Source organism: Astatotilapia calliptera, chromosome 19 (assembly GCF_964374335.1).
Source record: "Astatotilapia calliptera chromosome 19, fAstCal68.1, whole genome shotgun sequence".
Taxonomy (NCBI): Eukaryota; Metazoa; Chordata; class Actinopteri; order Cichliformes; family Cichlidae; genus Astatotilapia; species Astatotilapia calliptera.
In genome coordinates this window covers 7,403,429-7,415,694 of record NC_137440.1, presented here as the reverse complement: position 1 = coordinate 7,415,694, position 12,266 = coordinate 7,403,429, and the positions used below count along the sequence as shown (strand labels likewise).

The window sequence follows — 12,266 nt, the reverse complement described above, 5'->3', positions numbered from 1 at the left end:
TTCACGTCCTGCTGATCCCAACCCCAGGTCTCATGCAAACATACACCGCAAACTCCCCCAACCACCCTGGGACACGAGTTAACAAAGGTAGACCAAATAATGCTGATGTATGCGCTGCTTGATATCAGTTGAGTTTCAATTAAATTCCCCAAAGGAACACAAAAGACATCAATCTAAAGTTTACTTAGGACACATTTATCTCCTGCAACATGTTTCTGGTTCCAACTGTGCTTACTTGAATTCACCTAAACACGGTTAATGCTTGATAGGCTAATTACCAAAACCCCAGTTGAGGTTTTAATTTTCAGCTCTTTGTTAAGTGAGAGAGAGAGTAAATACGATTACTGTAGGTTTCTTCACCAGATGAATGCACAACGCCGCCATCAAAGTTTGCACCGTTGCCAAGGGGAACAGACTAGACACGGAGCGATCCAGGATTTAGGCTTGTTTTGTAAATGTGTGTCTGAGTGCTCGAGTTGAGTACTGTGATCAGTGTTAAGGCACACTTTCCTTTTTAACACACACGCACACACATCGCTATCATTGTCGAGCCAGAGATTTTGCGGGGGAGGGTCGTCGCCGCTGGAGAGTATCAGAAGTACACTTGCCACACTGGGAGGTCAGAGTAGGGTCCTGGTCGGGGTCAGTTGAGGTCAAAGTTTAATGTTTGAATCAAGCATCTCCCTGAGGTGTGGTCGGAGATGGTTTCCATCAGCTGAGACGCCTTCAGGCATCACTTTGAACCCTTTAAAACTCTGTTTCAGGTCAGATGTGCAGTAAACGTGTTTGTGGTCCAGATGTTTAGCTGTTCATGCGTGCATTCATTTGTCTTGTTGCTAATCACGTGATGAGTTGTTTTGTAAAAGACGAAGAACATTGATGGATTTAAGCAGGAAAAGAAAAAAAGTTCTCACACTACATTTTCAGTTCTTGCAAAAACGTTTGTTTTTCATGCGTTTGCTCAGATTTTTCGAGTTTTACCTTTTTTCCGATTTCCCACATTCACTAAGTGTTTTCCGAGTACCGGTCTGCCCCCCTCCTCCTCAAAGTCTTTGGGAAATCATGAGTGATTTGACTTTCCAGAAAGTGGCACTAAAATTACTACTACTCGACTACTCGCTCTATTAGGAACACTCGAGTAAGAAGCTGTGACGTATGAATTCAAAGCTCTCAAAGCTGTGCTGTAATCAGATTGGTTCCTCCGCGTTGTTCGGGGAAGGGTGATTATGTTGTTTAGTAGGCCCCCACACACACACACACACAGACACACACACTCCGCAGACATCCTGGCCGTTGTGGGGCGAGCTTCTTACACTTGTCTGTTGAATTGAAACTAGGCCAGTTCGTCTTTGGAATTACAATTACCGTGGACCAAACCCCGGTCCTATTCTGAGGCTGAAGGGATGAAGGCGAGGTGGGGGGTGATGATGAGGGTGTGAAAGGAGCAAAGACGATTGGGCGCTGCCAGGATACCCTGTATGTACAGTAGCTTCCGATGCTCGTTAGCGCAACTGAGTAGAGGGCCAGCCACCGAGGAGGGATGAGGTGGAGGAGGAAGGGAGGGTGAAGGCTGGCACAGGCCGGGGCGGGATGTTTAGAGGCAACGTCTATCTTTAACTTGATTTTCGAGGCTCTTTTGAGAAGGCGCAGCTCAGGCTCACAGAAGAATAGAGGCAACAAGCTGGGGGAAACCTCACCCCTCTCTCTCCTCTCTTTCCCCCTTCCTCCTTGATCTCCACCGAGCCATCCCTCTTTTCTCTCCAGTCTCCTCCTGGCAGGCTTCTCCACAACGGTGTGAGGTTGTCAGGCTGGCCCAGATTAGGGGCATTGTCCGAAGGTATTTACATCCGGCCAAACCATATTAAAGAGAGATTAGCGGTTTTGCAGCACATTTCGAAAAAAGAGAAAAGCAAAGTGTGGGGGGAGCTTTTCTAAGATGAGCAGGATTTACAATTGGCATAGCTGTGAAATGGAGGAAGAGAAATGCGCTCTTTATGGCGAGGGGAGGTGATGGTTGTTGTTGCTGTTGGGGGTGGTTTGTGGGGTGGGTAGGGGTTCCACAGATCCTGTTTGAAGGTCATGTGATGCTGGCTCGTCTGGTGGGGGTGTTGAGTTTGCCAAACGGTTGGCAGCCAGTCTGGATTTACAACATAGGAAGCAGAAGTAAAAGAATCTGTTGGCGGGACACAGTGAGCAGACGGGCTGCTGTGGAGGACATCATGGTCCGAACCAAGCTGTCCGTCTGCGTTCATCGAGCTCTACGGGAAATATCTTTAGAGGGTAATTTAGTGTTTTTATAACTCAAAGTAACTTTATTTTTTTATCTTAGTGTTTATGATTTCTTTATCACGGCTGATAATTTAAAAAGTGAGAACAGTGCACGTAAAGCATCTGGCGGAGTCATAGCGAGCATGCGTCATGTGTCTTTCCTCCTGCACGCCCGACCCAGACAGGACCTTAGCCTAAATAAAAGTGATTAAAAGTGATCATATTAGTGTAATTTGCTTACTGAAGATGTGTTTTTATAAATTTCTGTCTGTTGTTTGACCTGTCCAGGATCTGCAGATTAAAATTAGCTAGTAGATAAATTTGATACAATGCATCTTTTCTCTGAGGAGATTATGAAAATCTCCTGCTGAACAAATTGAAAACATGTCCTGATTCTGATCTGGGCTGACTACATCTCAGGAGGAAGAGCGAGTCATCCACTCATGGTGGTTCATTCCCTGGCTGCTCCGGCCTGCATGCCAAAGTATCCCTGGGCAAGAAACTGAACCCCAAGTTGCTCTGTGATGTGTTCATCAGAGCTTGGATGTGTGTGAATGTTGGATAGAAAGCGCTTAGGCATAGAAAAAACCGCTTGTATGATTGTGTGTGAATGAGGGATCTTGAGTCTTAGAGTAGAGTAGAAAACCATTTTCCTAACATTGCACGTGCATATGTGTGAAAACAACTTAAGATTCAGCAAAAGTTAGTCATTCTCTGTGTAAAATCCTAAAACCTGTTTGTTGCCCTGTGTTGAATTAGTGATGTATTTGCTTAAAAAGACGAAGTCCGGCCTTTTTCTGCAGTAGAAGCAAACAACTAATTACCTTCTTGAAAAGACCATTTACTGCTAAATTGTTTGCTGCTGGTTTAGCATCGGCACGCTCCGCACATGTTGGAAACATGGCCTTGTTGTGTTATTAGCTGTAGTGAGGAGGAGGAGGAGGAAAAAGAGGGCGCTTGATAAAGATGAACGTCTCCCCGGCCCATCTGGAATCCATCACTTTCAAGAGCAGTTTAGAAGCAGATATGGTCTGAAAAAGTATGTGCTCCTGCTTTTGTACCAGGCTCAATAAAAGTACCTGTTAAGCCCTCCTTCCCCGAAGAAAGTGAGTCCTGTTATCGGTCACCATTTACGATCCCTCTTGCCTCTTTGAACCAGTTTGGATTCTGCCTTATGTAAAACAGCCCGACTGAAGCAGCTTCATAAATCAACCCGGACCATCATCAGCAGGAAGTTAGGAAGGGTACTTAAACAACCAAACTTTTAAAGGATTAGTCTCTCAGCGCTGAAAGATGAAACTCGACGTGTTCGCCTCCTTCAGAGCAGAAAATGAATTCATCAAAATGCAGCATCGTGATGCATCAACGTACTTGTTTACTGACGGATGTGAACTTCAGAAAATGCTCTCTTCACTCTGAATGTGTCAAGAAGGATACGTATCAGGAAACATCCCACCCAAATACAGAACGTAATATAAAACCGCATCTTAAGGATTCTTGCTCGACTCGACCCTGCTTGATCTTCCTCTTTTCCCCCATCGCTCAGACGTTGGCGTCAAAAGCTTAGATTTAGGGGGGGAAATCAGATCTAGACATGTAAACAAATATAGTGAAAACAGGGTGGCAGACCACAGAAACAGGAAAGCCCAGGGATGCACATGCACGCACTGAGAAGGCAGAGAGGAGCGTGCCTTATTCAAGATTGCACCGTTTTTTATATTTGTGATGTTGGCCTGCATTTGTTCACATCTCTATCAAAACCTCGTGTTCTTTCTCAGAGCGAAAACCTTTGAGATCTGCTGACAACTTGAGAATTTCCCTTAAAAAGTCCTGATATGACAGCGGCCACGGCGACAGCTTCTCGGTCTGGCCTACACTCCTTCCTGTTCCTCGAGATCCGTCGCTCAGTCCTTCAGTGTGTGCGCTCGAGTGGGAGAAAGACAGGCGTGGAAAGGTTCCCCCACATAAAGAGGCCTTTTCATCGAGAAGTTTGTAGAGGATAAATAAACCTCTTCAGAGGCGCAGAAAAAGATGGGGTCTGTGAGCGGCACGTTAGCGGACAGCGCGCGGTCCTATCTCAAAGACAGACTTTATATTATTCTGAAGGGCTATTTGTTATGATATTGAGCCGCGAGGGTTAGAAGGGCCAGGAGGGCAGGGGTCTCTTGATTTATGGAGTGACTGTCCAGCCTGTACTGCACAAATATACGCACACATATCAGAACCCACATCCACTCTAGCACACACACTCAAAAACACACATCACACATTGCTTCCAGCTGGCTGCAGGTTCCGTTGGGAGATTTCCACCCTCAAACACACACACAGACACACACGGCAGGAAGATCTAGATCAGGGGTGTCAAACACCAGGACCCAGAATCGTCCCTGCAAAGACGTCCAACTGGAGAGCTTCGGTAAATGTGAAAGAAGGCACTCATTTTCAACATTTAACTGTATTTTCGTAACTTTTATAGCTTTATCTTTACTGATAAAGACCTCCCATATGACCATTCATGCGGTACCAAAGATTACACAGTGTATCTATTGGATACACTTCTTCTGTAACTCAACGCATTTGTTTCTTACAGTTTGAGAGTCGTGCTGACAGATTTCTTACTACAGCATTTATCATTTAAAAAAACTGAGGTGTACTGTTGAAATTGCACTTCTTTTTCTTGTATCTAGGATATCTCAGTGATTGACTGTGTTGTTAAACTTCTTTACACTGACAGAAAGGGGAGTTTCACTAATATGGAAGCCTGTTTCTGCCACTAAAAAAAAGGATCCATAACTCAAAATTTCGAGTTACTTTCTCGAAATTTCGACATATTAACTCGAAATTTCGATTTATTAACTCAAAATTTTGAGAAAAGCAACTCGAAATTTCGAGTTAGCGCTGCCAATCAGTAATCTACGTGAATGACGTCATTTCCTTGTTACCCGGAAGCTGAAGCCCTCAGCTACAAATGCTACAGCTAAGCTACCGGTATTACATCCAGTCGTGAATGCACAGATTGCTGAGTGTTTTCAGCCTGGCTTCACAAATGATGAAATCCCTGTGTTATTAGCTGAATCACATGGTGTTACTATCAGCAAACGTATTCGCAAAAGCGCCAATTTGTTGGGATCCGTTTTTGAGTGCGCGATATGCTTCCGGGTAACAAGAAAGCGACCTCATTCACGTATATTTTGGATTGGCAGAGCTAACTCTAAATTTCGAGTTATGGATACTAGCTTTTTTGTTTTTATTTAGTGGCGGAAACGGGCTTCCATTCACTAAGGATCAAAGTGGTCTGTATGTGAAATGAGTTTGTCCCCGACCCCTGATCTAGACTGGATGCTGTCAGCAGGATAGTTGTGCTCTGGATGAATCGCCTCTGGTTTGATGATTTTCCCTGCGTTTTCATCAGAACTCGTGTTTAATATCTAAATTTATTTTGAAAGTCTGCATTATGATTTTTTTCAAAGTAGCCAATTATTCTTTAGTCTGAGTAGCGCTGTACTTCCTCGGCTCCTGCTAAGGTTTCTGGGAAAGCTTCCTGTGGTCTTTCAAGGACTCATTTCAGATTATTAGGCCTCACTCTTTCAGATGCAGGGAACCACGTGAGACGCTGTGGCCGAGTTTTATTTCATTCTGCTGAATGAAATGAATCAAACTACCTTTGATTCGTTTCTTATCTTAACTTGTATGCAGGAAAAAAGTGCCCGAGCAACACCCTGCTTCACATTTAGTCACTTCCATAAGCACCCACCCAGACGCTGCCTATTAAAACCCCATTCTTCCACAGCTAGGCACACAGCAGCCGGATTTTTTTTTCTTTAGGTTATCAGCTGCTAATTAAGGAATATTTCTCTGTGACTCACCACCACGAGCACATTTTATTGCCGCTGAAAGAGCCGTCTCTTGTCAGTGTGATCAAACACATCACTTCACGTAGGAGAAGTTTCACTTGAAAGGTGCAGCGTGGAGACCCGGGTCTCCACCCGAGCTCACCGGCTGGTACATCTGTCCTGAGAGGTTGTGCAGCCGGCACGGCGTGAGGCTTTTTCAAACCAAAAATCCACTTTTTATTCAAAGCACTTTCCAAATCTGCATTTCAAAGTGCAGGATCTGAGAAAGAAACACATATTTGGTCATTGATAGTGACTAAGAAAAGGGTTCTTTGCTCCTTTGTGCAACATCTGAAAAATTGAGGGTTTTTTCCTCCCTTAACGTCCAAGAAGTATATTTTTTCTTTGTTTTGCTCTTTCTGTAAATTGCATTTGTTTAGCCTCTGGTGGTGTAAACATCCAAGTGGTGTGCAAATGTTTGTCCTATCCATTTTCCCCAGGATCAAAGTGAAAAAGGAAAAAAGTATTGTTTTGCAAGCTGGATCACATGAACGCCTCGCCTCGCCTTGCTATTAACAAATCCTAATTAAATAAACTTTACTGCTTAATCCAGATTTTTCTCCACTAAAGCCATAATCTGCTTAGAGTAGATTTGTACACATTATGAATATTACCAGTTTTCTGGAAAGAAGGGCAACTTTGTGGCATGTTTTAAGCCTGTATGCTAATATTGGCCAATCCTTTTGTATATATATCAAAACTTTAGCACATAAAAGTGAGACTCTTTGAATGGTTGCACATTATTGTGTGCAAGGAATAAAAATGGTTCTAAACCAAGTCAGTGCCTCATACAAAGAAACACTTCTAGCTGCTGCTGCTGCTCATTCAGAGCTGCCATACGAGGTTGTGCTCGAGCGCTCGCCTTCCATAAAGCACAAGTGAGCTATGAGTCTCTGGAGATTATTATATCTATGTCATAAACCCAAATTTCCCATGTTTTAAGACCTGGAGATATTCTGTGGCCTGTATTCTGCCTTTGTTCCATAGCCATTCATTCATTCATTCATGCTGGGCTTGGATTTATGCGTTCGGCACTGTTGCCTCAGTGTTTTTCTTCTCCTGAATGGACCTTTTTTTTTGTTTGAACAAAAAGCATTGTAAATGCGGCTGTCAAAGCCAGAGGCTACGCAGAGAACTGCACAGCGGCGTTCAGCACATTGACTTAATATCTCCAGGATTCTTTAATGGGTCGATGGATGCAATAAGACAGAGAAAAAGACGCACAAATCATCTGTCCCGTTCATTTTATTCATGATCCGCGCTACATGGGAGAAATGCGTTGGGCTTGTTGACTCCAACACATTTATCTAATGGCTGAAGTTGCTTTGTGCATTACTTGTTTAAGTTTAATATCAGGGTGATAGTTAGTAAATTAATTGGCCTTTTTTTAAAATCATGGAGCGTTTCTCCAGAGGGCTGCGTTCACGATCGCTGCTTGAGTAACATCGTTGCCCTTTTAGCGGGTCAACAGTGGGTGTATTTGCCATCGCAAATCACACTCTTAACACACCTCATTCACTGTTTCCCATGGGTGGGTGGGTGTGCACTTGTGCGAGCAAACAAGTGTGCGTTGTGTACTCTGTTGCCTGAGCAGCTCATTCGAAGACTTTTACAGTGGCTACATTCCCGCGTGTGTGAAAGCGTCTGTGACGTCCTCGTAAGTGTCCTAAATGTGTGTGTTTTTTAAAGTGTGTTTGCTTAAATAAGCTAGTAAATAAACCAGTGGGCGCATAAGGCCATCTTTCTTGTGTCTCTGCAATGGGTGATGACGTGTGATTAAGTTCAGAATAAGAAGACATCTCTAATGAGGGGACTGCAGGAGACACGATGGGAGCCAGAGTTTGTTTATCCAGACGTGTCCCTCCATGTCTCCACCGTCCTCCAGTGGAGGCTGGCATCCTTAGCAAGGCTTGTAAACATGTTGATTTTTCCTTGGCTCTAACCAAGCTGGCTCGCGGAGCTCGCGGAGTAAATGAGCTGGTGTTTGACCAGGGCCAGCTGAGGAGGAGGCGTGGAGACGAGGGAGGGAGGGGTGAGGGTGGGGAGGTCATTTCCACACAGATCTGCATACTCGACAATTAAAAAAAAGTTGCACTTTTCTGACTCTCAGGGTCAGATTACTTAATTCTGCTACTTTATTGCTTTTTTGAAGGTTGATATGGGCAGAGGTGTCCGATCTTGCTTTATTATCAGATTGTTTTTTGACTTAGATGTGAGGCTAAATACTGACCCCGTGCATGAAGTTGATTGCATTTATTAAAAATTTCTTCTTACATAAACCATTCCTTCTTTTTTTGTTTGCAGACCCTGTATCCAGCGAGACGGCCTTCCTGGAGGACTATGTTCTGGGCATCGGGGACACTCTGGAAATGTCATGTGACCCGGAAGAGCAGGAAGACCACACGGAGCCTATTGTGTGGTTAAAAGACGGCGCTGGACTTGTGCCTTGCAACCGGATACGGTTGGGCCAGAGGATACTCCGCATTATCAATGTGTCGTATGACGACTCCGGGGTCTACTCGTGCCACCTCGCCCGGAGCAACACGCTGCTCAGCAACTACACCATCAGGGTGACAGGTGAGAGCGTGGGGAAAGTGTGTAGAAAAGACAAAAGTTGTTGAGTATCTGAAAACTTTAAGTAGGGGCATCTAGCCTTATATTTAAATGCAAAAGTGGAAGGCAGATACTTTAACTGTTGAGCTTTAAATAGGATACGAGACCCACAATATTTTTAAGATAGTTGAGTTACTAGCAGAGCTCCAGCAGAAACAGGCGCTTTGGCTGCACCTCGCAGAGCTCTCTGAAATCCGACCTGTCTCGGTTGTTCTGCCTGTCTGACAGACAAACCGAGTCTGAAAGTATTTTCTATCAATAAATATACTCAAACAGTTACAGTAGCGCTGTCTCTACATGACAGCTGTTTATAGAGAAACACTGAAAACTTAGCTCAGGAGGAAATTTCTATTATTTGCTACTCCTGCTCAGTTTCAGCTCCATGTCATCTGCCTGCCAAGCTGCACACACACACACACACCAACACACACACAAGCACATATCCAGCATACCGGTACAGGCTTTCACCAGCTAACACCCAGCAAAGCTTCACACAGATTCCCACCTCCTGATGCATAGTCAAAGGTGAAATTCATTATCCGGCGAGGGGATGGGAAACATTTTAAACAAGTGTGCGATGCAAGCGGAGCTCTAATAGGAATGCTTGTGTAGGGGGTGGGGGAGGCTCTGTGTGTGGGTGTGTGTGTGTGTGTGTGTGTGTGTGTGCTTAAAAGTGGAGCCGCATTTACCCGTAAAACTCATGGACACCAACTGAGCCTGTTATTGACAACTAATTAGAAAGCAATTAGCTTGAAACATTTCATCATTGAAAGCAGATGGGGTGGCAAGAAATGAGAGAGTTCACTCTCAGCTCACTCACCCCACCTCCTCTCACACACACACACACACACACACACACGCACACACACACACACACACACACACACACACACACACACACACACACACACACACACGGATGCACTTGTTTGGCAGAAAACTGGGGAGAAAATGGGCATTTTCGATTACTGATCAGAGGTGGTTCTCCTCCCGGATCTTCGTATCAGCTCCAAACTGCACACCAGGACACTGTGCAAACACAGTACCTTCATCAGTGACTTAAAAGGAAGAATAAGAGGCGTTCTCCTTTAAAATCTGACTTTTTTTATGAAGAAGTTGATAAATAGAGATAACTGAAGCTGGTTCCACCTCCACTTAACATGTCTCAGGTGTTGCACAGGCTGCCAGTTCATTTCACACTAATGTCTGACATTTCATATTGTTTCGGCTCTCCGTGCATGTTTAAATTACTCAAGAAGCCAGACTTCTTCCAGTATGCGTTTCAGTATCCTGTTTTTTCCCCCCTTATACCGCCGATTCTCCTCCCTCTACTTTAAACATAGAGCCTCCGTTTTATCTAAAACACACATGGACTATTGTGTTTTCCCTCAAATATTTGAGCAAGGTGTCAGAAATTTAGGGGCGGTATCAGATTTAGCACTTGGACAGCTTCCAGGCAGTAGAAAGGGGCCAAATCTCACTGTACACACACAGCACACATGCAACAAGTACAACTACAAACTGAGGTTTGTACAAAGGAGTGCGTGAATTACTTATTGACAAAAATTCAGTTTTATTTATAAAGCGCTAAATCACAATAAGAGTTGCCTCAAGGTGATTTATACTGCAAGCTAAAGACCCTACAATAATACACAGAAAACCCCAAGAATCTGGTAACCACCTTTGAGTAGGCACTTGGCGAAAGTGGGAAGGAAAAACCCTTTTAACAGGAAGAAACCTCCAGCAGAACCAGGCTCAGACACAGGCAGCAACTGCTGCGACCGTTGGGGGTGATGGGCATGACAAAAGACTTACAGTGGGGCAAAAAAGTATTTAGTCAGCCACCGATTGTGCAAGTTCCCCCACCTAAAATGATGACAGAGGTCAGTAATTTGTACCAGAGGTACACTTCAACTGTGAGAGACAGAATGTGAAAAAAAAATCCATGAATCCACATGGTAGGATTTGTAAAGAATTTATTGGTAAATCAGGGTGGAAAATAAGTATTTGGTCAATAACAAAAATACAACTCAATACTTTGTAACATAACCTTTGTTGGCAATAACAGAGGTCAAACGTTTACTATAGGTCTTTACCAGGTTTGCACACACAGTAGCTGGTATTTTGGCCCATTCCTCCATGCAGATCTTCTCGAGAGCAGTGATGTTTTGGGGCTGTCGCCGAGCAACACGGACTTTCAACTCCCGCCACAGATTTTCTATGGGGCTGAGGTCTGGAGACTGGCTAGGCCACTCCAGGACTTTCAAATGCTTCTTACGGAGCCACTCCTTTGTTGCCCGGGCGGTGTGTTTTGGATCATTGTCATGTTGGAAGACCCAGCCTGGTTTCATCTTCAAAGTTCTCACTGATGGAAGGAGGTTTTGGCTCAAAATCTCACGATACATGGCCCCATTCATTCTGTCCTTAACACGGATCAGTCGTCCTGTCCCCTTGGCAGAAAAACAGCCCCATAGCATGATGTTTCCACCCCCATGCTTCACAGTAGGTATGGTGTTCTTGGGATGCAACTCAGTATTCTTCTTCCTCCAAACACGACGAGTTGAGTTTATACCAAAAAGTTCTACTTTGGTTTCATCTGACCACATGACATTCTCCCAATCCTCTGCTGTATCATCCATGTGCTCTCTGGCAAACTTCAGACGGGCCTGGACATGCACTGGCTTCAGCAGCGGAACACGTCTGGCACTGCGGGATTTGATTCCCTGCCGTTGTAGTGTGTTACTGATGGTGACCTTTGTTACTTTGGTCCCAGCTCTCTGCAGGTCATTCACCAGGTCCCCCCGTGTGGTTCTGGGATCTTTGCTCACCGTTCTCATGATCATTTTGACCCCACGGGATGAGATCTTGCGTGGAGCCCCAGATCGAGGGAGATTATCAGTGGTCTTGTATGTCTTCCATTTTCTGATGATTGCTCCCACAGTTGATTTTTTCACACCAAGCTGCTTGCCTATTGTAGATTCACTCTTCCCAGTCTGGTGCAGGTCTACAATACTTTTCCTGGTGTCCTTCCAAAGCTCTTTGGTCTTGGCCATGGCAGAGTTTGGAGTCTGACTGTTTGAGGCTGTGGACAGGTGTCTTTTATACAGATGATGAGTTCAAACAGGTGCCATTCATACAGGTAACGAGTGGGGGACAGAAAAGCTTCTTACAGAAGACGTTACAGGTCTGTGAGAGCCAGAGATTTTCCTTGTTTGAGGTGACCAAATACTTATTTTCCACCCTGATTTACGAATAAATTCTTTACAAATCCTACCATGTGGATTCATGGATTTTTTTTTCACATTCTGTCTCTCACAGTTGAAGTGTACCTCTGGTGCAAATTACTGACCTCTGTCATCATTTTAAGTGGGGGAACTTGCACAATCGGTGGCTGACTAAATACTTTTTTGCCCCACTGTATGACTAATGATTAAATGGTTTAAACTCTTACGAGTTTATGGACTCCATCACTTATTTCAAGTGCTGTTTAAT

General features: G+C 44.4%; 1 protein-coding gene across 7 annotated transcripts in view; it reads left to right on the top strand.

The window, feature by feature from the left end:
• Positions 1-12,266, top strand: part of fgfr3 (fibroblast growth factor receptor 3) — a 67,988-nt gene that overhangs the window by 14,743 nt on the left and 40,979 nt on the right. For all 7 annotated transcript variants that reach the window (XM_026151206.2, XM_080293784.1, XM_026151204.2 and 4 more), the window contains exon 3: positions 8,466-8,738. In XM_026151206.2, the coding sequence (XP_026006991.1) occupies positions 8,466-8,738 (273 nt within the window). The remainder of the gene's footprint in view (positions 1-8,465; positions 8,739-12,266) is intronic.